Genomic DNA, 27756 nt, shown 5'->3' with positions numbered 1-27756 from the left:
ACAACTCCGCAGTTGAGATCTCTCTGCGAGAATATAAGCCGCAGAGCTAGTTAGGATGAGGTCACATATGGTCTTTTCTCGCATGGTGGCATGCTTGATGTCTGCAAAGGGTATGAATCCAAGCACTCCTTAAAAAAATCCCGAGGAAATGACGTCGTCATCGACGGTAACATCATCACCATCAGCATGACTACGCCCACTGCAGGGCAGAGGCCTCTCCCATGTATTTCCAATTAACCCTATCCTTTGCCAGCTGCAGCCACCGTATCCCCGCAAACATTTTAATTTCATCAGCCCACCTAACTTTCTGCCGCCCCCTGCTACGCTTGCCTTCTCTTGGAATCCACTCCGTTACCCTCAAGGACCAGCGGTTATATTGCCTTCGCATTACATGCCCTGCCCGAGCCATTTCTTCCTCTTGATTTAACTAGGATGGCATTAACCCGCGTTTGTTTCTTCACCCACTACGCCCACTTCCGATCTCTTAACACAGTAACAGCTACATCGGTATACCAGCAAGGAAAATCGGAGCGCAATGGATGATATGGACCCGGGGTTTGGGAGAGACATATATTCGCTGAGAAACTCTGCATCGGTTGATCCACACCATAGACTTCTGCATATTCTAAGCTACCATAAAGAACACTGTGCAAAATATCTCCTGTATAATGGTTAGCCGGCACGTACATGTCTGTTATAAAAGATTGATGGGTCTCTGTTCTGGCGGGAACTTGGAAGTCATTGTGTGGGAACCAATCGGTGATTAGTATTCTCGCGAATCAGCGTGGCGTGTTGTCATGACGACATGCATGACGTCACTACGTTCTGACCAATCAGTGTGACGCGTTGCACCTGGTGTGTTACGCCGATGCTGATACCGCTATACATGGTAAGCGTTACATTCACAGATCTCGCTGTGAAAGGAAAAATTTTTTGCCGAGAAAGAAAGAAGAAGAAAGGGAGAGGGAAAGAAGACCTTCCCTCCTATTCTGAGGCTAATCAGCGGAAACAGAACGCATAGCGGAGACCGCACGTAGTGATATTTTCTCAGCGCTGCAGCGCTCCCTGCTGCTTCTTTTTTAAAGTTAAACAGTGTATACGAGCTTCCAGGAGACGAGTGTGTGTTCAGCAGAGCTTGAAGGTAATCCGTGACAGACTATATGTACGCACAAGAGATAATGAGAGGGCGTACGTGACTTAGTGAAGGAGGTTGCTTGATACTTAACATGGCCATATATTTCAAAAAATAAATAACTGTAAGCGATGCACAGGAAACCGGAAACGCGGGTACTTCAGTTGTGCGTGGATTTGTATTCTGTAAACAATAGACGATTCACAACCTAGCAAGCGAAGAAAAGGTGGGGTGTAATGAGCTGTTCGTTTTTGTTTTCAGGGCGTTCGTTTCCTGTCTACCAACAGTGTCTTGTTTAAACCAGAAACTGCTCTTTCTGGGACGTAGAAACCTGTCGCAACTCGTTCCTGAGAAATCGTAATAGCGATGCTTACGGTCGATGCGAGCCTATCACGAGTTTAACGTGAATCTCTGAATTACGCCCATAACTTGTCTGCGTGAAACCTATTACCGTTACGGAAAATAGGAATAGCGTGTTCAAATCCCGGATGCCATTTGCAAAGCCAGTGACTCGCAGTAGTGGCTTGAGATTGATCACCATCATCTCGACTATGGTACTGAGCAGGATATTGGAACTCTCGGTCAGCATAGGTATCGTACTGTGCAGAATGATACGACTGATCTTCACCTTGGCTATTCTATCGTGCTAGAGATTACGATTAAACTAGAAGAGTTCATCCTATGCCTTCAGGAGTCTCCTCCAGATGGAATGGATGCCCGGACCGAGATGAATTTTTGTTCAACTACAAGGTTTCGATGAGGAGTTATACAGTTAAATATCGTTATAGCGAAGTTTAAGGTGCCCGGCGATTACTTCGTTGTAGCCGTAGCTTCGTTGTAGTCCACGTTGACGGAGCTTCCAAGAGGAATTTTCATTCCTTCGTTATATCCAATATTTCGTTATAAACTGCTTCGTCATAACGAAGTTTGGCTGTATAGCTTTCCTTTGTACGCGCATGGCTGTGCTTGCGTTGGCGCTAATGAGCAAGTCCGTGTTGACCGAGCTTCGAAGAGGAATTTTCATTCCTTCGTTATCTCCAATATTCGTTATAAAGCACTTCGTTGTAACTAGGTTCGAGCTTCCCTTCGTACGCGCATGGTTGTGCTTGCGTTGACGCCAATGAGTAATTACTTCTTTATTTTGAACTTAAAAGTGCGCTAATTAGACGAACGAATTGGTCATGATTGGTGATCACCTTGGCTATCAAGCCGTACTGAGTATTGTGAGTGCAGAGTAGCATCGACTATCGTATCATGCAGGGTGTTGGATTGTCGCCGTCCCGGCTACGGTATCGCAGAGGTTACTCCCTCACGAGTGCTACCGTTTCAACCAATAACAGGCTCTTACACAGCGAACCAGCATCATGAATTCGTTCCTCGCTTATGTATCTAACGCTGCCCTAGTTTCTACTACCGGTGCGTTTTTTTCCTGAGGTACAGTGTTGCGAATTCTCGCACGTCTAGAATGACCCGCGCGCGAGGGAATCTAGATCAGGCAGCCCGAAGAAGAAACTGGACCCGTCGTGGCAGGCAAGCACGTGGCTCTCTTTCTTTTTTCGCTTAATAGCCGGCGAATGCGGGCAGTCGTAGGGCTGGCCACATTTCATCCCAGTAACGGCCTCCGCACGATCTCCGGCCGGCGACGAAGTGTTCCGTCCATGAGTGGAGTTAACGCTATTTTTATAATTCAAGTTCCTACGCTTTTTACTGGTGCTCTGTTCTAAATAAAACCCAGAGACAGCTAATTTTATTGTGTACTGGCCATGCGATGGCATTCGAAGCTGTGGACATCTTTGCCGGAAGTGACTGGTGGGGCTTGTGAAGCCCAGGTTTCGCTTCCGCTGGCCTTCCACACAGACTAAACGGGTCTGTTGACGTCACCTCCTGCCAGCCAGTGAGCATCCTCTGGTCTGGTGACGTCGCTGCCCGCCAACCAATCAGGAGTTTTCTGGTCGAAGCCGCACGACCGCCGCCGGCTTTTTGTTCCGTTGAGACTTCTAAACTAGTGCATAAAAAATCCGTCGTACTGATTAGAATGATCTGCATCGCTCGTCGTAGATATCTAAATTGTTAAATGCTGCTCGGAAAGTGGCAGGGCGCCGGCGAAAGTCGACGCCAGGCTCTCTTGTGGAGCCCTAGTCAGTTAGCCTCCCTCAGAAACCTTCCGTAGGAGGTGCTCTGAGTTCTTCACTGAGTTTGCGAGCATGAAGGTCACAACCGACAACGCCGACATCATATTTTCAGGACAACGGGGCCTTTAACGCTATCGCTTCAAAAACTTCGTGAAGAACATTAGGCTTGCATGGAGACTTTCACAAAATTTTCTTCGAGATTTACCTCGAGAAGAGTCATGCAGTTCCGGCAGAATTCAGGTGTTCTGCTCAACGATAGCCAAGCCAAGTACGAAACCACATTTTCCACGCGTTCCTGAGCCTTTCCACGGTGAATGTACTATTGAAGCTCGACTTTTCCCTCCAAGTAATTTTGAGAAACTCTATGACAGCTATGACCCGAAATTTACCCTATTCTGCAAGTCTAATGCCCACAGATTGTCATCATCATCGTCACTGTAATTATCAGCCGAGCTGTGTTCACTAAAGGACAATGACCTAGCTCTGAATGTTCTTCCAATGTTGTGTTCCAGCCGTCATATTTCCTAAGCTCATCTTTCCATCCAACTTCCTGCCCCCTCTATTCAAGCTTTCCTTCTAGTACTATAATCTATCCACTGTCACTAAGAGACAGCGGTTATCCACATACGCATTACATACACACTGCTACACGGCGGCCCCATTAAAATTATTGTGATGCGTAAACCTGCTACAGTTACTCCGGTTTTCTTGACTTTTGTCTCGCAAAGCAGTAAATATAGCGCATCCCTTCTGCTTTCATTTCCACCGCAGACGGAAGTAGAACTTCGTTACGACTCGGATGTCGCTAGCGCCTATACACAAACTCAACTGGCGCGACAGACAACGGCGAAGAAGTTCCACGCAAGTGCATATTCGAACCATCGAAAGTGCTGCTATACTTACTGCTTGAAAGGGGAGCCAGGCAATGTTCTCTACTCCGGAGACCCTTTGTGCTGCTTTCTACGCCTTTTCTTCAGTCATATTTGGTTGACTTTTGCTTTTCTTTTTTAAGGCTTCGTCAATCCAGCCCCCGCCACGCTTTACTCTAACGTCTGCTCACCTGAGCGTCGTCTGCTAAAGGCGTCTGCTCGGGCGTCACTAATGGAGCGCCCGTGCCATTGTAACGGCACAATTGGGCTCCAACCAGGCGTGACAGTTAACGAGTAAGGCGCCAGGCGAGAACAAGAAGAAGAAGAAGCAAGCCCGACAATACGAAGGAGTCGGAAAAAACAAAAACAGCAAGAGCAAAAGCTGAAAACAAGCGTAAGCTGGGTCCCTTTTGACAGGTCTCAAAAGAAGGCGGTGGAGACACCCAGTGATGACAACGGCTCCGCAATTGAGGGTCACTAGCGCGTAACGCCGCATATTACCGCCCGTCGCGCTGCATTCGCAAAGCGCTCGCATTTTCGGAGCGGTGCAACTGGAAGCGTGTAGAACTCGCCTACGAGTTAGGGTTTCTCTACTTCCCGGCCGCAGACTATTATGGTGTATGCATTTTCAACAAGACGCGATGACTGGCGCGTTCCAATTCGCTTGAAGGAAAGAAAAAAAAAACGGCTTCTGACGTCACGTAATACTCGCGGAAGTTGGAACAATTGCGCGCCTGTTCTGAGCTTGCCGTTGCCATGCATTGCTCGGTGGTGCACGTGAGATTCGGGCGCTCTATTAATGGAATGCGATTACTGAGCCCGACTAGGAAAACCAATTAACATACTGGAGTTTTCCGGAGAACGCCGAAGGCGTTCGCAGCAGTTACACAGTAGTATACAGTTCGGCCTAGCTAACCAGGGCCGGATGTTGTTGAATGGAATTCTTCTGAGATGGCCTGCATACTTTTTTGTTTGTTTTGTCGTATCAATCCACGTTATTTTCTGACTTTTTCATTTTTGTTAGAGCTCTAGCGTTATATATTTTTTCTCTGCCTTAGGAAGCATACGCCACTGTTGTTGGGAACCGGCACAGGAGTTAGAACGTCTGGCATACGCACAATTAGAATGTTCTTATTCTTTCTTATCGCCTCTAACTCGGTCCCTCCGCCGACTCGGGTTCTGCCAAAGCGGAAGTAATGCAAAGAAGCCTGAGTGCAGAGCTGGCATTCCGGAATTTTTCTTTCTTTTCTTTTTTTGCGTGGTCTTGGCTCAGGGCTTGCCCGCCAAATATAGAAAGCCGTGGCCTGACTGGTTATCTCGCATTGACCCTCGTCATGGGGCCGCGCTTAACTAACCGACCTCAGTTGGTTAGCATTCTTAATATAGTATAGGACACCAAGCTTTCAGTTTCTGTTTTTTGGTCTCACGAACTACAGAACCAGGGGCCATCCATACATGTGCCAGTATGCTATTTGCTGATAAATCTCTTCCAGATGTTTTGTCGCTAATATTTTCTGTTTTGCTGCATAGGAATTCCTGCGTCGAAAAGGCTCAAGCCTACCTGGCTTAAGAGACGCTCTCCTTTCCATCAGTTCCCCGAATACATGCGCACAATCGAAGAAATTTACTGCTGTAATCTTCTAGCAGTCTAGGAACTTGAGAGCGTCAGACTTCTGGGCGGGTAGGGGCATCATCATGTCGTGGAAATCGCGACATGCAGTAGGTCGCAAGTTGTTAACTATAATAGGATACAACTTAAAAAAAAAAAAAAACAGCAGTTGCTAACACTGGGCCGCGGTCCGCGGCGTTTTGTGTTACTCCGCTGGCCAATCGTAACAGTAAACGAAATCAACTTTTTTAATGTTTGACTATATCAAACATAGCAGGTATCAAAATTCTAGAGCTTACAATTTTTTTTCTTCTCATCAGCTTCTTGTTTAGGTAACAAGAAAAGTTATAGCAACTGTCTACTTTTTTGTCTTGGCGGAATCCTTGGCGGCGGCCCTAAATGTGGGCGGTGCTTCACTGCAGACTTAAGCTGAATCCGACTATGGAGCGTTTGCTGCACCATTATCATTTTACGTGCAATCGGGAAGGGGGGTGGAGGCAAAAATGAAGCAATAAAAGCACTTCGGATGAATCGATCAAGAAAGAACACTTCAGTGCCTCGAATCGATTTTATGTGTAAATATACATCACTCTGGAAAAGCCCTATAATTTCGAATAAAGCGTTGGTTGCAAGCGCGCTTTCTACTTTTACAACGGCGCTGATTGGTCAGAATGGAGTGGCATATCGCTATGCTGACTGGCCGGAATTCCAATTACGGGTTCCGAACACGGAAAATGAGCAAAATACACCCCTACAACGGAGCCAATAAACACTCGAGCTGAAAACGGCTTTTCATACCAACCAAGTTGACTCTCAAATTCGCACTACCACTGGGATAAACGTCCACTCTGCTGAAAATTTTTGTACGATGCAATAACCTCTTACAGTTTGTCATATAAATGTCATACAATTATCATACAAATGTTATACAAATGTCATTCTTTTTTGAAAAATCCTGTTTTTAATGCAGATATCAAACAATATCATACAAACTGTATGTTACGACATTTGCATGACGAAGCCTGTATGAGATTATTGCATCATACAACTTTTTCAATGCTGACCCGAAAGATGCGGGTTCGATCGCGGCCTCGGCGGTCGAATTTCGATGGAGGCGAAATTCTAGAGGCCCATGTACTGTGCGATGTCAGTGCACGTTAAAGAACCCCATGTGGTCGAAATTTCCGGAGCCCTCCACTACGGCGTCCCTCATAGCCTGAGTAAATTTGGTACGTTAAACCCCTAAACCTCGAACCAAACAACTTTTTAAAGTTTACGCTTAGCATAGTTGACTACGCGGATACAAAATGCGCCTTTTCCAACGGAGTGTCCAGCCCGACTCGGCCGGTCATTCCGGGAAGGGCCAAGCCAGTTCTACCATACCGTCGGCTTCACCGGCGCGGCGTCAATGGAGAGAGAGCCTGTGTGTGCGTGTGTGTGTGCGTGGCGGTGCGCACGGCTGGCGCATATTTCGAGTGCGCGGCCAACTGCTGCCCTCGGGGTAGGCCGTTTATTCGCCGGCCAGAATCTTCTCGCTTTTTTTTTTTTGCGCTTCTTTGGCCGCAGCAGGAGCAGCAGCAGCAGCGTGCGGGGTCCACTGACCCACATAGCTGGCTGCAGCAGCCCGACACAACGGTCAGCTGCCGGCGAAAACACTCGCTTCGTGCCGGACACCCACCAGACTACGCCATATCTGGGCGGCGGCGCCGCGCCTAGCGCCATCTATGAGCAGCCGCGAGAACGTCTCTCTCGCAGGCTGTCGGACACGTGGAGAACGGAAGCTGGGAAGAGGGACGCTTATTTAAACGGGGGCGTCCTTTGTGTAGTCCTTTGTAAACAGGCGATGACGGTTGTCACCGTCCCTGTCAGAGTGGACCGTAATTGCCGCTGTGACTGGCTCAGTCTGTGACAGCCATCTTTTATGCTCGACGGCACACTTTCACGTTGGTCACTCGGTAGCTCTCTCCCCCGTTTCCTCCGACAATGTCTGACCTCCAATTCTCTTGTGTGTGATCAACAAAAACGATGACAATAATAATAACAACAACAACAACAACGATAATAATAATAACACAGGGAAGAATACAAGGGATAAGCGTTCACTTGTATCAATGTACAGTGATATAGGGGGAGCAATAAAAGAAACGATACTTTATTGCACTGAACTCCGCATTTACTGTTCAGTAGGTAATGACAGGGGAATTCGAGATTTATTCCCTCCTTGATGATGGTAGGTATTGATGCTGACATCAAGTGACAGGGGGCGGGTCTCGTGAAGGACCCTAGGGACGTGCTTCGAGATTCGTGGCTTCAGAAAGGCGTGCAGGTCTCCCGCAGCTGAGGCAGGCATTCCGAGGCTTTCTTTGAGAAGGTTTATTCTGTTTAAAATCCGTCTGTCCACTTCGGACTGTGCTTTTAAGAAAAAAAAGATTCTCATCAAAACTCCACAACTTTGGACCGCTGCCTGCCTGCCTGCCACACACAGCGGAACCGTTAAGCCGTCACCCAAAACGTCGTCTCAACTCAACGGCCTCGGATAAACGCCTGCCCGGCAGCCGAAAAACCAACGTTCCGCCTTTGGGGCGTTGAAAAATGAGACCTGGGTTTTCCTTTTCTTCGAATGATTTAGTACTTGATGGATGCTTTGAATACTTGTGCTTCACTACACGACTGAGAAGCAACCCATGTGGATTGCTTTCGGCATGTCAAGCGGCAAACAATAACCCTACAAAATCAGATTAAACAGCGATGAAAGTTGCAAGGAAGCAAAGTAAAGCCAAAAACCAAGTGTGAAAAGTGCAACGTCCAACTGTGCATATCAAGCACAAAGAACTGTTTCAAAACTTTTCACACGCATTAATCAATGTCCAGTATTAATTACACCTCAAGGCAAGCAGCATGTTTGTTTTCAATATTTGAATTTTTGTGAAAGCTTGAAAATAAAGAGTAACGCCAAACTTTGCTTTTTTTTTGTTCTTGCAACCACTGAGCCCTGGTGTCCTATATATAGGACACGGCGCCATCTTTAAAACCAAGGGAGTCCTAGAGAATTTTTTTGCCTTAGTGTGTTCCTTGGGTGGCAGTGAAGCAAAATCACACTTTAGAAAAATTCCCGATGCGGTAAAAAAAAATTCAGGGCTGAAACGGTTGCCCCAGCAAAATGTTCCGGGAACACATGTGTTGGAAATCACATGGTAGAAAACACAAAGAAGGTCATAAGAAGGCGTTAGGTGGAGAGGTCGGATAGCAGGAGGAAAAAAAAATAAACCGGTGATACAAGAAGGAAAGAAAATAAATAGAAATAAGCAGCCGAGGTGTGGGAATTTATTGTCAGGGAAATATTTCGTTCGCACTCTGTAGTACATTGTCGGCAAGCTGGCTACTTTTAGGTAGTGAAGCGATGGGCGCGTAGCACCACCCGTGTGACGACCACAAGAACGCTCCTCCGCCCCCCTCCCCTCCCGACCGGAAAGGAGGATGAGAAGGGATCGCTGAGAAGCTGTGTTGCTCTCCACTGAATTAGCATAAGGACTCACTCGCGCCTCATTCACTTACTCCACTCAGCTTACTAATTCACTCACACATTGACTCACTTGCGCACTCACACACTTCCACCCGCTCGCTCACTCGCAGTGACTACCCCACAGCCACCTGCTCGCTCACTCACAATCACGTACACACTCACATACATCTGCTCGCTCACTCGCAATCACTCACTTCCTCACAGCCACCTGCTCTCTCACTCACAATCGTTTACTCGCTCACGCCACCTGCTCGCTGTTAAGAGTGGGGAACGCGGACCTGGGAGACGGATGTGACTCTTCGCGAAGCAAGGGATATGACGAGGCCTGGCGCCAGCGGCAGAAGCATAGACGACGACGGACGGGGTTGTTGCACTCCAAATCACCGAACCTCCGAACCGATCGAAGGACGCTGGGTCCCACGGGCCTGGGAGAAATTACTGTCAGACGAGTGTCGTCGTTAGGCAAAGATGCGGCGAGAGCTTGCGACAGCAGCAGCAACGGTGGAAGCAGAAATGCACAGGAAGCACGGCCGAAGCAGCGGTATACGTTGGCCGAGTCGGTCTTCGGGTCACCGGACGAGGTGATGCTACACAAGGTCACGCCGAGCGAGGCTGCTAATTGAAAGACGCTGTGTACTCGAAGACGCTGTGCTTCGGCCATCCGGCGGGGGAGATCGAGGAGGTCATTCACCTGCGGGGAGACTGCGGGATTCTCCATTCCCGCGGCGGCAACGCACAGAAGACTAGCCCCAGTGGACAAGGCGACACCTCAGTGTTTGTTGGTGTTCCCCTTCTCATCCCCCGAGCTGTGAGAGAGCGAGAGAGCTTCAGCACCGCCCCGTGCCGTGGGTGGTACCGCCAGCGTCATCAATGGCCCATCCGATTGGACAACGTTATTCGAACTAAGTTCCCCAGTCAGGGATCTGGGGAACGCGAACCGTATTTAACGGGATGTTGTTGTGTGATCGGGGCATTCGATTCGATTCTCATCTGTAAATATGTAGAATAAACCCTTCTGTACAGTTTCCTCGATAACGCAGTCCGACATCGTCATTCGGAGCCGGGACCTGCGGGGCTAAACGAGTTAGTCATCTCCAGGATCCCTCCGTCTCCAACACTGGTTCCAGCGGTGGGGTTGTGGCCCTATCTCTAACATCGCTCAATGACAATCGCTGACATCCATCTGCTCGCTCACTTACAATCACTCACAGCCACCTGCTTCCACTCACAATCACTTCCTCACATCCACCTGCTCGCTCGCTCACTCATAATCACTTACTCGCTCACAGCCACCTGCTCGCTCACTCAAAAAACTGACGTCCACCTGCTCGCTCACTCACAATCGAACTCATACTCACACTCACAGCCACCTGCTCTCTCATCTACAATCACTCACTCACATCCACCTGCCAGCTCACTCACAATCGATCTCACAATCACTCACTCACATCCACCTGTTAGCTCACCACAATCGATCTCACAATCACTCACTCACATCCACCTGCTAGCTCACCACAATCGATTTCACGATCACTCACTCACTCACTCTCAGTCTCTTCGCTCGAACCACTGCCGAGAGTCCTACCTCAAGGAGGAAATCCGCGACTGAAGTCAGTCTTATGCGCCGGCGATTGGAAATAGCCGCGGCTCCCCCCCCTAATGTAGGAAGCCAGCCACCACATCGGGCGGTGGCGTACACTCCTGCGCCCGCCGTTCCGTCGTGGACAGCGCTCCCAAGTCGTGACCGGACACCGCGTGAGAATATTGCCTTCCCTCGCAGGCAGCATATATATGAGTCGACATCGTCCGCTATAGTAGCTGGCCGTTTTGACTGCCGCATTCGTTCCTTCCTTTCTATTTATTTTTTCTTTCGCGCTTCCCGTATGTACGCACATTTCCTGCTGTCTTCTTTTTTCTTTCTTTCATGCCTATGGCTGTCTTCTTTCTCGCAGCTGTCCACTATACCGTTCGCTTATTGAGCGTGGTCGGGTAAAATGGCGCCGAATTAATACCGCAGGCAGCTGGCCTCCGAGATTATTTTCGCACTCGCGTCCCATCTTCCATTTCGGAGGCGCTCGGAGTACAGTTGGCTGCCGTTGTGACTGAAAGCCGTGTCCGACTGAAAAAGTACGGTGAAATGATGGTGACACGAAGAACCGCTCATACGGGCGCGTGACTGGGAGGTGCCATGTCGGAAAAAGGAAAGAGAGAGAGAGAGAGAGAGAGAGAAGAAAGTGAGAGAGACACAAGGATGTATTGCGGGCGTCTTTCCTGCTTCGGGTGCTCCACATTCCAACCTTCGCGCCAGCTGCACGTGACGACTGTGTCTTCTTCGACACCCCACCCTCAGACCACTCCCACTGTCAGGCTGTTCTATATACATGTACTCTGGCAATCTTCCTTTCCCATGGGACCTCGTGTACGCTCTGACACTTCTCGTCGCCGCACCCTTCGCGCAACAAAAAATTACGGATGGCACTTAAGACTACTTATGGCTGTGAACGCGAAAGCATTTGTTTCTCATCATAGACTACTTGTTAACTATACTTGTTTACTAGTTAGTACCGGTTATTAACTAGAACTAATATTGCTAATTAGCAAATTACCAACAATACTACTACTTGATAACCAGAACTAATGTCTCAATGGACTTTAGGGGCTCTTGGTCAAAGGCCTTTAGGGTGAAGCCTTTAGATTGACGACCTTTACGGTAAAGGTCCTTAAGCTGGCGTGGTGGCTCAGTGGCATATACCCATGGCGGGGGACTGGCCAGGATGCATAGCGAATACAAACGCACTCATGTATAAGGGGTGAAGTATTTGGATAATTTTGGGACTTAGACGAATTTGTCGAGAAAAAGCAGTGAATTCTCATTTTAGCGGAATGTAATTACCTGATGTAATTATATAGTCGTGAATATAATCGTACACTGGTTTCAGGGGATATCCCTTGGCGCTTGTACCGAAGGAGAGGAGAATCGGAATAGTTAGAGGAAGCCCGAGTCGAGCGAGGGGATCTCCAAGTAAGTTCTACGGAGAGCAGCGAACCGCCGACAGAAGAATAAAAGAACGCGCACACGTAACTACTATCAATGTCGTCTTCAAGAGCACCAATAGTCACATTGTTGTCGGATGGTAACGATATTTCCAACCTATACGAACCAATCGCCGCCTGTGTACTCAGATTCATTTATCAGGTGCAGCGCTGTCAAAGCTAGAGCTCTTGTTTGCGCTGCCTACATCCGCGATCAAAAAGTAGTGCGCCTCTTGTGGCCAGCTATAATTAATAAATTATTTTCCTGTATGTCTATTACGTGATACATTTGTCATTGGCTCGATTGAATGCGCACTTATTGCTGGCTACACGCTATGCCCTTCTCGTGTCTTAGACCTCACGGCCACAAATCAAACGCGGAGTAACACACCTCCCTTTATTTTTTCAACCGGACTACTTTCGTACTTTTTACTGCGTTACACCCGATGTTTGAAACGGAGTATGGTACTTGGCACGAAGCACAGTGGCAGCACCACGGTGACCCACAATGGAGCAATGCGAAAGCAAAACGTCCACATACTATATCGACGTCCGTCGCTGTTCTGACGTCCATGTACTATATCGACGTCGATGGGTATTTTGACGTCTAAGTGCACTTGTTCGTGTTTTTGGCATTTAATTAATGAACTAATTAAATCTCATCAACCACATTTTTCCGACGGCAACATTTTATCACACACTATCTGTCACGGTCACATTTTCCCACATTTTTCTTTAGAGAACGACGTAATAGTGCGGACAAAATTGCGGACACTTTTTGCTCACTCGACAGAGCCATACAATGCTCCCGCATTAATAAATCCATATCTTCTCCGCGACTCTTTCTAAAGACACATTCCCGTTGAATTAATAAGGATCTTTCACAGAGCGGCACAAGACGGCGAGAATGACGTGCATTTAATCATTTTTTTACCCGTTCATGCACTTTTTATTGTTTGTTTTCTGACAGTGAAATCATTCTTCAGGTTCATGCAGGAAATGGGACAAATGGGTCAGATGTCATCCACACGAATGAAGCCAAGAACAGAAGCAGGAAACGGGAAACGCATAGAAGAAAAGACTAAACTAAATACAGAAGCATTAAAACACCAGGCGAAGAGCTCCGACAGTCAATTCTCGCTACTGTCCCCGCAGTTACTCCCGCGGGCAATTTCGGCGCGCCACTCATGAAAGTCTAGGTTAGAAGAGAGCGCACGCATTAGCCAATCCGAGGAGTCGCTCAAAGCCGCGTAAGCCACGCGCAGAACCCCCAATTAGAGCCACCGTTTTCTCCTTGTTATGTTCTGAAACAAAAAAAGGGGACCAAGCCCGCTGAACTCAACCTGCCGTCGCTTATCTAATCCTCCGATCGCCAAACCGTTTCCTCCTTCTCAGCCACTTACTTCCCACTAGCTGAAGAGCCTGTTATTGCGTTTTTTCCTCAAGCCACATAGCAAAGTGCGCATGCGTGAAGGAGAGGGAAGGGGGGGGGGGGGGGGGGAGAGACAAAGGCAAATTGGCACAAACGGAGAGACACACTAAAATAAACCGATAGAAAAGGGCGGGTCGCTAATCAGTTTCCCCCATCGGTAGCGCTGGAGCGGCCCTGCTCACTGAGGAAACTTCTTCCGACGCGACGTTTAATCTACTTCCGTTTTGTTTCCCCAAGAGACGATTGCGAGCGCCGTATCCGTCTCTTGTTTCTATGCGGGCCGCGTTTAAAACTCACGCTTTACGAGTCAACTCACTCCTTCTTTGTTTTTTGTTTTGTTTAAACGCCTGAAATTCTCCGCTTATGTTATTTTGTTGCGTTACTTTGTTCGGCTCCGTTTTTTACGCAGTTCGCGTGCGTGTCCCTGTCCAGCAGCGTTTCTTCCTCCGGCGCGGCGGAGAGCAGTTTTCGGCGTAGCCGAAACGTCGCGAAGCAGCGAAGGTATATAGAAACGAGGAAGAAAGAAAAAGAACGGAGGGGGAATGCGTAGAGGCGAACTATCGCAACCCTGTAGCGAGCTGCAGCAGCTGCTGGCGTCCGTGTACGTGAAAGGGAGCGGGAGCGAATGTACAGGCAAGCGTTAAAGTTATAAGCGAAGAAAGAAATAAACAAAACAAAAAACGCGGGCCTACGAGAAAACCCGAGGCGAAGTAACTTGAAACCCCCTCCCCTCCCGTTTATCCTCACCCGATTTCCTTGTTCCAGAAATAAGCATAGTGGCGGATAAGTCCGCCGCTATCCGTGGTCGTACGCCGGCTGCGTCGCTCTCATACCCGAATCACGACTGAGGCTGCTGAACGTGTATATATATATGTATGCACCTAGGCGAGTAAGGGGAAAGGGTGGGGGGGGGGGGGGGCGCTAAAAGGCATGCGCGTGCGTGCGTTCGAGAAACTATAGTCCTGGCTCTTCAAAGCGCCGCACGAGGCAGAGCGTTCTGACGTCATTAATGCAGCAGGAATCGTTATTTTCACAGGCATGCCGTTAGAGAATTAGTGGGCAATAGTAGGTCTTGAGTAAAGATGTATACACCATATTCGAAAACATAAAGTAAGATCGGGCTGGTCTAAGGAGATAGGAAAACACACTTTCCTATATTTGCACATCGACAGCTCGAATAAGTGACTCAGGCATGCCATTAGGGCATTAGTGGGCAATAGTAGGCCTTGAGAAAAGATGTATACACCGTATTCGAAAACATTAAGTAAGGGGGAGCTGGTCTAAGGAGATAGGAAAACACACTTTCTTAGAGTTGATAATCGACAGCTCGAATAAGTGACTCAGACGGGAAACTTGCCGAAAGGTCACCCCAAGGCTAAGCACACCTGTACATAAACACTATCACCACCACCACCAAGAAAAACCTTGCATTTAGTGTATTTTCTTTTCCTGAACGTCCTTAAGCATTGATACACAGATATAGGGTTTTGCCGGCTGCTGCCGTGACACTACGGTGTCGGTGTCGTACGTGTTGGTGAATAATACGAGCATACTTTAATTCACCGATCCCGGAGACAAGTTTTCTCAAGCTTCGCATATCCATTGCGTAATGCATAAGAGACAGACGTCCCAGGCCACCAGCTGCCGGTAACTATAGTGCTACAAGTCTTGGCACACCACCCCTAACGCAGTTGTTTCCGATAGCTTCAGACATGTAAATATTGAACTAAGTGCTTTTAAAAGTGCTTGAAGTGCTCTGCGTCTTCCGCATAATTTCTGCGCCAGATCTGGGCTCTGCCACATTGAGCAAGCCTGGAAGATGGAGTTTGACGTCATTCGGGTTGTGTTTGTCGATGTACTAATAACTTAGACCCACACAATTTCTCAGTTGCACTTTTTAAACTTTCAGAGGACACCGACTTTTTGGTGTAGTCGTAAGATGGTTGGTTAGTTTATAGGGGTTTAACGTCCCAAAGCGACGCATGCTATGAGGGACGCCGTTGGGAAGGGCTCCGGAAATTTCGACCACCTGGGGTTCTTTAACGTGCACTGACATCAAACAGTACGCGGGCCTCTAGAATTACACCTCCATCGAAATTCGTAGGGAGGCGCAACTTGTTCTTTACTATGTGGCACAGGCGTTCCTATTCCCAGCTTCTAAGCACCGCTGTCACCACGACCACAAAAACGCCGAGTAACTCGTTCCTTAAACCCTCAGGGCTGAAAGAAGGGTCAGATAAATGTACTACAGGAGAGGTCGACGTAGACTTCCTCAACGACGCAAAAGGCTACAACCACTGGTGGTCTTAAAGGGCCTCCAGGCATACCTTTATCTCTTGGGAAGCTTATCAGGAAAAGCAGGTCGTCTGCAAACGAGGGTTCCTGAGTACGGTGCTTATCTAAAATGGCGAAAGGTCGGACAGGAATATCAGAAAAAACAAGTACAGCTTCGGAATGCGGCCAATGGAAAGAAATAAAAGAAGTATTGTTTCTTCGGTCGCATTACAAGCCGTGAATATTAAGCGCCCAAGCCTAAGCAATACGGATAGGAACTCCTGATCTTTCCCGGAACCGAACATTTCTCCCAAAGTGTTTGTGAGAAGCATTTTGTTTTGTTTTTCAATCTAATTTACTTCTGGGGAAGTTATCGTTGTGGTAATTCCACGGAGAATAAAGTTCTACGTGGAATTAAGAATAGATTTGCTTCATCAATACTATTAATTCACTTCCATATTATTGATGCCTGCACCTTTCTCTAGGCTGCTTGTTAAATGAGATTAATATTCCATTTTCCGGGTTTATATGTTCTAAATTTTTACCCACTGACTCCCCATCACAACTGTTGCTTTCCCACGGTATTGAAGAACTGCAGTTGAGAAGGCATTTTTTAATTAGATTTTCCTCCTTTACTGAGTAACAGTAAACTCAGACTTAACTCTTCATCCTATATTTCCCCAATGCCAACAAGAAGTACACGACACTACCACAAATATTTACTGTCTCCGTATTTTGCACGGACCAATTTGTTTAAATTTTCCTTCTTTCCACGCACCATAAACGACTGGCACTCATTAATCGGATTTCATCAACCCCCGGAAAACTAACCTTTGTACGTTAACCAGTTCCATGTTATTATAGTATGTTGCTAATGTATTATCTTACTGATATATTTCTCCCCTTTGTTATTTTTCGCAAATAGTGTATTTTTTATTGCTGTGGTTTTATTGCCTGCCCTTCCTGCCTGAACATAACCATGGTCTGCAGTAGGTATATAAATAAAATGAAAACATTCATTTACTTTGAAGCTTTCAATTTATTTTCAACTTCTTTGTTCGGCATTTTTCTCGTACAAAGTGGAAGAATTAAAACCTAGGGCAGAAACGAGAAGCTACTATTTTACTACCCTGAAAAAAAAAAAAAAGTTAAGGTTGTTAGGTTTTATAGCTATTAGGGTTAGATATATTGCGCTTTTCGGCTACTCATGCAACGTGAGGAAGCCGTCCTTCTCGGAAGACTGCCGGGGGCGCACGATATCCCTTTCCCACACGGTAATCGGCCAGCGGGACCGTGCACTTCCGCTATGGATAAGTTTCCCCCTACTGTGGTGCGCTGTGATGTCAGACGGTTGCGCCGGACACTTCCTAGCGCGAAAAGCTCACACGTTTCTTACACAGCGCTTCCCGCAGCGAAGACCCTGAGAACACATGTCTGCTGGCACATTTGATGACATCAGTGAAGACAAAATAAATGTGGCAGGGGTTTAACTTAGTCAAACCGAGTAGACGTGCACGTGTTTAGCCTGGTTGGCTTATAGTTTTGCTTTTCTAGATCGCCGGCACGTCTGGCGACGGTATTCGATAGTAGTGAAGGGTGGTTTATTAGGACGTGGGAAGGGCCGGCGACGAGGACTCTCGCACAAGTAGTCGAATAAGCAGCGGGGGTAGAGGCAGGTTCACAAGATGCAGTTCTCCAGCACGAGCGTCAGCCGGCCGCCTCAATAGTTTCGTCGTCGTTGGCGTCGGCTCATAACCACCTTCTTCACTCCAGTAGTATTAGTTAGTTGAGACGACGATGATGAATGCACAGTAGTATGGTGTGTATATTAGTTTCATTATAGTATTAGTTGATGAAGACAACGACGTGCAGTGCACAGTGCCAGAGTGTGTACATTAGTTCCATAGTAGTATTAGTTGATGATAACTACGATGTGCAAAGCACAGCTCGATATTGTGTTGCAGTTTAACACGAAGCGTGATCGGATGTAATGATTGCATAGTGCCCTCGTGCAGTGGCCAGCGAAGCTGATCTGATTGCGTCACCCTGGGTTCGAATCCCGGTCGCGGCAGTATTTGTTGCTTTATGGCTTGGCCAAGGTCACCCTAAAGGTCAAGCTTCACACAAACTCTGTGAGCCAGTTTCACCTCGTGAAGTAGTGGTCTCGCATTAAAAGTTTATTTGCAGCCTACTGCAAGCATGCTTCTCCTAAGCTATGTCATTGTGCGGTGAAGCCCTCTTTCTAAACTCTTATCACTAAGCGTAATCGCAATTTTACGGACCCGAAGCAGCGTCGAGTTTTCTTGAGTTCATTTATAACCAGTTATTTTCAATGCTACTAGCCCTATTGGGTTGTTACAGGGTAGGAAATAATCACATGCACAGAACACAGACGCATGTCAAATCTATTTAGGGACAGTGAGCACAGTCATTTCGCCATGCATCGATAGATCACCGCATTTTACGACAAAGACTCTACTCTCCATGAAAAAAATAAAAATAATTTTAATGTTAAAAACCACGCCCCCAAAAATTAAGTGCGGGTGACGGCATCACCGGCTGATTTCGCGAGTATTTACTCGCATGCGTCGACAAAGGTCTTTCACTACGGATCCTTGAGGCTAGGCTAGAACCCCATTCACTTCACACTGGGATCACGGAGTCCTGTTCAGTGTAGATGTCACGAGTTTAAATCCAGTGGCGGGGAAATTTTTAAATATAATTTTCTAAGCAATAAATGAGGGCTATGTAGTCTGAGAAACATCATGTCCAGAAAGAGCAAGAGAATTGAGCTTTACAAAGAACAAACACTGAATGCAGTCGTATTCATACTGTGTCCCTTTAATCCGCGTAGGCGCGCGCATCTCTTCACGGAGCGTAGCTGAAGCGCGCGTCCCGTGATTAAGCGGGAAAGGCGGGAAAATTTTCGGACACACCTGTCCAACAAACAGCTCCGCGTCGCGCGTCCGTGTCTATCACGCGACCACCATCCTTTCCCCCCAAAACCAGGAACAGCTCTGCGGGCTGGGGCACCCCGGAGTTTATTTTTCGCGTCCTCGCTCGATCACCGTCGATTCGCGCATCTCCGAACCGCTCTCCAGTATTCCCCGATCCGTGCGGCCGTAGCCACTGCAATCAGCCGAAAGCCAGCACCCCCTCGCAACTGACAGGTGCCTCCGCGAACAGCTAGCCAAGCGTGTCCACATGCAAGCCTCTGCGCCTGCAAGCGAGGTGGGGGAGGGGGGGGGGGAGGTGGATTTAGACTGCGCCGAGCTCGTCGAGAGTCCCGGGTCTATTCATAGATCTTCGAACACGCCCGGATCGCGCGCAGCCTTCTGAAGCACTCCGCGTTTGCTCGTCCAGGCGTTCAGCGTTCGACCGGCAACAAGGCGCGCGGCGATCCCTAAAAACAAAACGGAGCCCATTGAAAAAGAAGTAAACAGTGGCGACCGCAGAGAAACAAACATGAACAAACGCGTCCCTCCTTTCATCTCGCCCCGTCGGCGGTGTCCTTTCTCGAGACTCTAGAAGGCGAGTACTGCGAGTCTGCGTGCGGGCTGCGGGGGGGGGGGAGGGGGGGGGGGGACGTCAACTCCCGCCGCCGCATCGCGCGCGGCGACGGTTCCGCGTTATAAATGTACAGGGCGTAGCAGCGCCTGTGATACGCACGTTGCGCTTGAAAGCGTCGCTCTGAGTGCGTCTCGCCGCGTTCCGTAGCATTCTAAAGAATCATCATCGACGTTCTCACATATGCATGCGAAACGTATGGTCGTATATCTTTTAGACAGTCTATAGACTCTCCATAGACTTCTGTCCGTAAAGCCTGTAGACTCTCTATTGACAAATCCTTGAGAATAGTCTATGGGTGATACAAATGCTAAGACAGTGTATAGACAATCTCTAGATTTATGGCCATACACTTTTAGTAGACTATTATCTATAGACAGTCTATAGACTATGAATAGACAAAAAGAATTCTATATGAAGGCAGTGGAGTCTCTAAGAAGTTTATAGACTGTCTATAGACCATTTTTATAAGGCTAATGAAGAAATCTAAAAACAAAACAAAAACAACATATACACAAGCCGACGCGTCGAGGTATAAGTGAGACGGAGTAAGAGAGCGAAGCTCCTATGTGTACAAGCGTACCTCCGCTTCAGATGACTGCCGCCGTCTTTCAACTGCCGTTTTCACGGCTGAAGAGTCAGCCTTCGGAAAACAATAGCCCATCTCCCTTTTTCATTCACTCACTCACTCGCTCTCTCACTCGAGTCTGACGCGGGCGCTTCTCACGGACAGTGGTAGGTCAGGAAACGGTGTATTCTTGCATGGGACGCGAGTTCCTCCCCCTGAGAACTCGGGGACGTCGCTTTCTATTTTTGTTTTCGTTTCTGTGTCGTTCACAAGCGGAGTGCCTCTTCGCGTGTGGGCTGCTCCTTGCCATACCAGAACAAAGCGAGACGAGCGATTAGCATTGGTGGTGGCGCCCTCTGACGACTGTGTCTTCTTCCTTTTGTTAATCCTGCGCGCCGTTCATAATCCGCGTAATTTTTAACGCCTTGTCTTTCGGTTCTCTTTGTTTCCGATTCATTCTTCGCACGCATTGTGACTCGACATCGTTTTGTCTTTGTTTCGTTGAAGTTTTTTTTTTTCGCCTGAATGGGGGGTTCATTATGCAACGAGTACTAGAAAAGACCCCGATTCCTTTTCTTAGCCATAGTCTCTGTATGGGAATATTTTACAGTGTGAAACCAGCGTGGAATCGCTGGGTCTTTTTACACATGCGCGGACTGCCACGAAGTTGCGTATGACCGCTGTCGAGGGCAGCGCCGACTGGCCTGTTTCGCACGCCGAAGAAAGATCCGTTGCGCTTCGCTAGACGTGACGGGAAAGCATATCTGCGTCCGTGTTCTTTGGTGTGACCACCAAGTGACGTCAAATATATCGTCACAGGCTGGGCATGTTGGACGCCCCCCCCCCCCCCCCGCCCCGCCCTCCTTTACAGCGGTGAAGTAATGGCCGAGCGGGAAGATCTTTGCAACAGCTCGTACGGCCGTCGTAAAATGTGATGCGACTATTACTTTTGACTTAGTTCCACCACGCATATTTGCTATGTAGCCGCCGCGGTGGCTCAGCGGTTATGGTGCTCGGCTGCTGACCCAAAAGACGCGGGTTCGATCCCGGCCGCGGTGGCTAGAATTTCTTTGGAGGAGAAATTCTAGAGGCCCGTGCACTGTGCGATGTCAGTGCACGTTAAAGAACCCCAGGTGGTCGAAATTTCCGGAGCCCTCCACTATGGCGTCTCTCATAGCCTTAGTCGCTTTGGGAAGTTAAACCCCATAAACCAAACCAAACCATATTTGCTATGTGCAGCAAATAGTCCTGCTGTGACGTCATCGGCGATGCTGAAAGGTTCGCCCGGTGTTGGGCAGCACCGTCGCTTTTCTTGAAGGCTAGAAAAAAAATTAGACGTGGATGAAACCAAGATCGATAGCAAGTTCGATCATAATTAATAGCTACTGTGTTGTTGCAGTGTACAGCTCTGATTGTTATTGAAGTATGTTTTCTGATTTTCGATCGCCTTTTCATCCTAGGTGCTTTCTTGTTCCTACGTTCCTGTTTTTGTTGTTATGTCTTGTTCCATTTGCCTCTTTCTGCTGTTTGTAACCTATTTCTTGATGCATGACTGACTATAACCTCTGTGCGATTCCTGTCTCTTACGCACTGTCCTTCAGGCGACGCAAGTAACGCACAAATCAAGATTAATAAATAAAATACTTCGAAGGGAAGTCCCAGGAAGGGACTTTCGCAGGGCAGGCAAACAGAAATCAAAATACAAGTACAATACTCAGTAAACAAAAACAACGGCCTTAAAAGATTAATAAGCGAACAAAACAGATCCGCGTTCAAGAAAAAAATCTGTGAAGGCAGTACGACAAAACCGCAGCCATGGCAAATGAACGAGACATGAAATCTAGATTTAATAAATTGATACTAATCACAGTGAGCATGAAGACAATAATACTACTAAATTCAAAGCAACGTGGGAGTCAGGAACGTAACAGAACAGAAAAGTAGCAATTAATGAACACTGAGACTTCCGAAGTCTTGCACCGATTGTCAGAATCGCGTCTTCCTTTTTGACGCGAAGGAAATATGGGTGCTTTGCGTCGGTCAAGGGTGCTATGCCCGTCATGCAGACGTTTGAACAAACGTTTGCGCCCGAAATGTGTGCTATGATCAACTTCTGTTTTCGGCAAGCCGAGAACAGAAGCTCACGAATGTTCTGCTCTTTTTTTTTGCACATCCTTCGCAGGCGTGGTGGCATGGGCAGTGAGCGCCGATACAGTCATGGCCTCCGCCCTGGACAAGACAGAGTCCCCCATCCGAATTCACGTGAGTATACACCACCACACAGGCATTTCATGTCCAACATTCTAGGACAAAAATTTCGAAAACTGGAGAATTGTGAGACACTGTTACGAAAATATTGAAGGGAATGGTGCATTCTTCTGATGCGTAGCAAAATCTTTTTTTTAGAGAGTTTCCATCGATCGCATTGAACCGTTAAGACTGCCATAAAAAAAAAGCACTGGGAAATGATTTTGACGTTAACAAAAAGGCTAATAGGACAAAAAAATTCAAGAATGACGTCGGGTGAACTGTGGATATATTTTTGTTATAGGGATATCTTACGTTATATGAAAAACGTAATCTACAGCTGGTATGACGTCACAGCGGCAGTAGCGCCACAGGTGCGCAGCGCGGCAAACACACCGTAACTGCAGCCGGGCTATCTGAAGGAGCGAGTTGGTCGCCCATAATCTACAGCTGGTATGACGTCACAGCGCCACAGGTGCGCGGCGCGGCGTAACTGCAGCCGGGCTATCTGAAGGAGCGAGTTGGTCGCCCATAATCTACAGCTGGTATGACGTCACAGCGCCACAGGTGCGCGGCGCGGCGTAACTGCAGCCGGGCTATCTGAAGGAGCGAGTTGGTCGCCCATAATCTACAGCTGGTATGACGTCACAGCGCCACAGGTGCGCGGCGCGGCGTAACTGCAGCCGGGCTATCTGAAGGAGCGAGTTGGTCGCCCATAATCTACAGCTGGTATGACGTCACAGCGCCACAGGTGCGCGGCGCGGCGTAACTGCAGCCGGGCTATCTGAAGGAGCGAGTTGGTCGCCCATAATCTACAGCTGGTATGACGTCACAGCGCCACAGGTGCGCGGCGCGGCGTAACTGCAGCCGGGCTATCTGAAGGAGCGAGTTGGTCGCCCATAATCTACAGCTGGTATGACGTCACAGCGCCACAGGTGCGCGGCGCGGCGTAACTGCAGCCGGGCTATCTGAAGGAGCGAATTGGTCGCCCATAATCTACAGCTGGTATGACGTCACAGCGCCACAGGTGCGCGGCGCGGCGTAACTGCAGCCGGGCTATCTGAAGGAGCGAGTTGGTCGCCCATAACCTACAGCTGGTATGACGTCACAGCGGCAGTAGCGCCACGGGTGTGCGGCGCGGCGTAACTGCAGCCGGGCTATCTGAAGGAGCGAGTTGGTCGCCCATATTCACTCCGCTAAAGGTCAAACGGAACAGCGGCCGGGTCACGCGAAGGCTTGAAAGTGCGAATAGTATTGCTTTCGCAATGAAAAAAAAAATCATAAGCAGTTTCCCGCTCAGAAATGCTTTTGTGCAGAATTGTTGGGTATGCATACTTCCCTCTAAAACGGGTTTCTTGTGCGTCACCCTCAATGCATTGACGGATGAAAGAAGGAAAAAAAGAGGGGAATTGTGGGAAGGACTGACTCCCCCTATCAACACCCACCTCTTCGTTCAACTCCTAAGCAACAAGTTTCTACATTCTGTTTCACTCGCTCATATCGTACAAATTGTATTAATTACAGCACCTCAGCCATTATCAACCGTTAGACGTGAGCGCAAGAATATAATTAAAAGCCTTTTGTGTTTTTATTTCTCACTTCATTTTGTAACTCCCCTTTCATTTGCTGATCGACAATCCAACAAAACTGACAACGCTGGGCGAGTTGTTGCTCCCTTGGTTCCAAATAAAGGATATCTTTTCTGTTCTCACCAACACCGTGACAATAATTACTTTTGGAATACTCACAGAAACGCAAGGCACGAGACGAAGGCAGTCTCGTCGTATGCATTTTTTCTTCGCCATTGTACTTGTCTCGTTGAGCCCTCTGAAAGCAAAAGACAAAAACATACCCACCAATTCTGGACAAAAAACGTTTTTGAACGGAAACGAGTTTATGAGCACAATTTTTTCATATATTGCGAGATTTCACTATAACAATCCATATACCCGCAGATCTCCCGTCGGCAGGCTTGAATTTTTTTGCTATCAACGCTTTTGCTATCGTCAAAAGCGTCCCTTATTGCTTTTCTATGGCAGCCTTAGCTGCTCGATACGAGCGATGGAAATACTATAAAATGAAGATTTTGCTACATATCGGAAGAATGGACCATTATCTTCAGTACTTATATACCGGTGCTTTACACTTTTTCAATATCGAAAATTTTTGTCTAAGAATGTTGAACGTGGGTTATGGGGGCAGGTCCCCACAGGGTCGAGCACGACCAATATTGTCACGTAGTGGTGACTGCAGTACGGCGAACAGGAAGACAGCGAGAATGGCTCCTAAACGAAGCTCTTTATTTGGGCTGACTTGCGCCCGCAAAGAACTGAATCACTCGGCGGCGGCGTAGCAACAAGCGTGCTCGGCGGTCGTCGAACAGAATGCCGGCCGCTCTCGGCCATGCTCTTTTTAAAGCGGATAGCGAACTTTCGAGATAACGCTTTAGAAGTTACTAGAACATTCTGGAACAACGTAGAATCGGCTGCGCCTGGATACGATCAATCGAGATAAATCTAGGCGCGCCTTGCATCACAAACAAAGCGATAAAGCGGCGTGCCGGCATCTTTGAAGAATGAACAAATAAACACTACAAACACTCGCGGCAGTGTGGTACAAGCGCAAACGGTCGATGCCTACGCGACGTCCACAGGTCCGAATTAATCACTAGTGGAGCACAGCGAATTCTCCGAGTCATACATGCAGAGCACGGCGTAGTCGCATTCATCGTGCCGAACCAGTTCCGGTGTAGTCGTTCCACTTCCGCTGTTTCCACTCCGCTTCAAACAAGTCGCTTCCGAGTGAATCCAGCCTGCACGCCTCTGGAGAGTGCCAACCACTCTCCGTGCTCCGCTCGACCGGATTTCACCGCCGAAAGCAAACACGGCACTCACCAGCAGAGCTCTCAGTTGCAGCACCAAAAAATGCAGATGGCATGCCGCGCGGCGACGCTTCATAAAGCACTAAAAGCGGCCGGACGTGGCGTCGGATTACCCGGAAGTGACGCACACGCTTCGCTGCACTTCCCCGCCGAACACTACCCGGCGAGCCTTTTTCGGTGGAACGGGAGCAAAACGAGCATAGCATCGAGAATCGGCTCGCTGCAAGGAAGCGAGCGCAGTTTTGCTTTCTATATAAAAACACAGGAACTATATCCCAGTGAACAACGGCAGGAACGATACTTTTCACCTCCTAGTGTAGAAATACCGCGTGTTTCAGAGAATACTACGCTCCGCGGTGGCTCAGTTGTTAAGGCACGCTCGTCTACTGAAGCGGACTGCCCGAGTTCAAGCCCGACCGCGGCGGCGGCGTTTCGATGGAGGCGGAACGCAAAAGGCGCCCGTCCATGTAGGTCCATGTGCTGTGCGATGTCAGTGCACGTTAAAGAACCCCAGCCTGACGAAATTTCCGGATCCCTTCATACGGCGTCGCTCATGCCTGAATTGTTTTGGGACGTTAGACCCCCATAAACCAAACCATTGTCAGTGCGCGTTGAAGAACCCCAGGTTGTCGACATTTCCGGATCCCTTCACTACAGCGTCTCTCATAGCCTGAGTCGCTTTGGGACGTTAAACCTCCGTAAACCAAACCATTGTCAATGCACGTTAAAGAACTCCAGTCTGACGAAATTTCCGGATCCCTTCACTACGGCGTCCCTCATGGCTGAGTTGCTTTGGGATGTTAAACCCCCATAAACCAAACCATTGTCAGTGCGCGTTGAAGAACCCCAGGTGGTCGACACTTCCGGATCCCTTCACTACAGCGTCCCTCATAGCCTGAGTCGCTTTGGGATGTTAAACCCCCATAAACCAAACCATTGTCAGTGCGCGTTGAAGAACCCCAGGTTGTCGACATTTCCGGATCCTTTCACTACGGCGTCCCTCATGCCTGAGTTGCTTTGGGATATTAAACCCCCATAAACCAAACCATTGTCAGTGCACGTTAAAGAACCCCAGGTTGTCGAAATATCCGGAGCCCTTCACTACGGCGTCTCTCATAGCCGGAGTAGCTTTGGGACGCTAAACCTCCACAAACCATAAACCAGATCAAAACTAGCAAGCCCAGCATGATGTCTCACTAAACTGCTCTTATACTAATCGCGCATTGACATGTGTGTGTTACCGTATGCCCACAGGACCGGTCGTCGTACGACGACCGCCTCGACGAGACCCCGTCGTTGTCGTACCCGAAGCAGCCGCCGGCCCAAGCGGTGCCCCCGCCCTCGGACCCACCCGAGCAGCCGGACAATGGCGGCAGCAGCAGCAGCGTGGAGTCCTCGGCGGCGGACTACGTGGCCAACTCGCTGCCCGTGCTGCCGGCGCAGCCCAAGCCGGGCGCCATCGTCGAGGCCACCACGGTGGGCACCGAGGGGGACAAGCCGGTGTACGTGGTCCACTTCGTGCTCGGAGACAAGGACGCCAAGGGACGCGACAGGGTCACCACCACCACGCACAGGTAGGGTACGGTACACGTACCAAGGGCATGCACCCGTTCTAGACGCGGATTAGGGGCACAATCCTATAGTCAGATACAACTCAAGAAAGAAGCGGCAGATGCATCTCAAAGAAGACACTCCAGTCAATGGCGTCGACCGGTCCCCTTGGACCTGCTAGCGCGAAATCCCAGGGGCTGGTAGCAGAATAGAGAATAACCACAGCGTAATCGGATTAACCGCTGTGTGATCAAAATCGCTCGACACCATTGGCTGGAGTTCCTTCTTTGCGGGGCATATGCCGCTCCTTTCTTGTGTTGTATCTGAGTATAGTTTCGTTTCACAGCACTATTTCATTGCTACATGGTAATCAGAATGAGTGCATGAGGGTTCGTTGTAATATATACTCTCAGCAAATTCAGTAGACCCAGTCTTTGTGAACAGATCCAAGGGTATGGGTCTTGCTGTTCACCCGTTTAAGCAAACAAGTTGGAAAGTTCAGGGGTTCATTAAGATTTTTTAAGAAAGGATCAAGCAGTCTCATAGGCCACGGAAGGCATATCCCGCTATGCATTCCGTGGCCTCAAAGACGGCTTCTTTCTATGCCTCCGTATAGCGGGACCCTTGCTACTTAAAGCTTGTCTGCTAAGGACTCCCATAACCGCGGCACTTATTGTCATCCTCCATGTAAATGAAGCGCTACATGTGCAATCCTAGCTAAACTGCGCGGCGTAGCGGCAACTTTGGTGTCCCAGAAACATTTCGTCACTTCTGTATGCGCATACCAATCGGCCGACAAGCACACGGCTGGAAAAATTTGGCGCTAGCCCCTCCTCTATATTTCGAACTTATTTTCAACGACTGTGACCCACGAAGCATTACAGCCGAGTGCCAACTTGGGACACAAAAAGCGCGCTGGCGTTGTGTTCTTTTCTCGC

At 48.5% G+C, this 27756-nt stretch overlaps 1 protein-coding gene across 1 annotated transcript in view; it reads left to right on the top strand.

The window, feature by feature from the left end:
- Positions 1-27756, top strand: part of LOC149348986 (uncharacterized) — a 100195-nt gene that overhangs the window by 64508 nt on the left and 7931 nt on the right. The window contains exons 3-4 of the mRNA XM_089585961.1: positions 22322-22401; positions 26522-26841. Coding sequence (XP_089442087.1) covers positions 22322-22401; positions 26522-26841 — 400 coding nt within the window. The remainder of the gene's footprint in view (positions 1-22321; positions 22402-26521; positions 26842-27756) is intronic.

The sequence above is a fragment of the Amblyomma mixtum genome, chromosome 4 (genome assembly GCF_055824585.1).
Source record: "Amblyomma mixtum isolate Tamu chromosome 4, ASM5582458v1, whole genome shotgun sequence".
NCBI classification, from domain to species: domain Eukaryota; kingdom Metazoa; phylum Arthropoda; class Arachnida; order Ixodida; family Ixodidae; genus Amblyomma; species Amblyomma mixtum.
The sequence above is the reverse complement of the archived record's forward strand: the minus strand, read 5'-3'. Positions and strand labels throughout refer to the sequence as shown.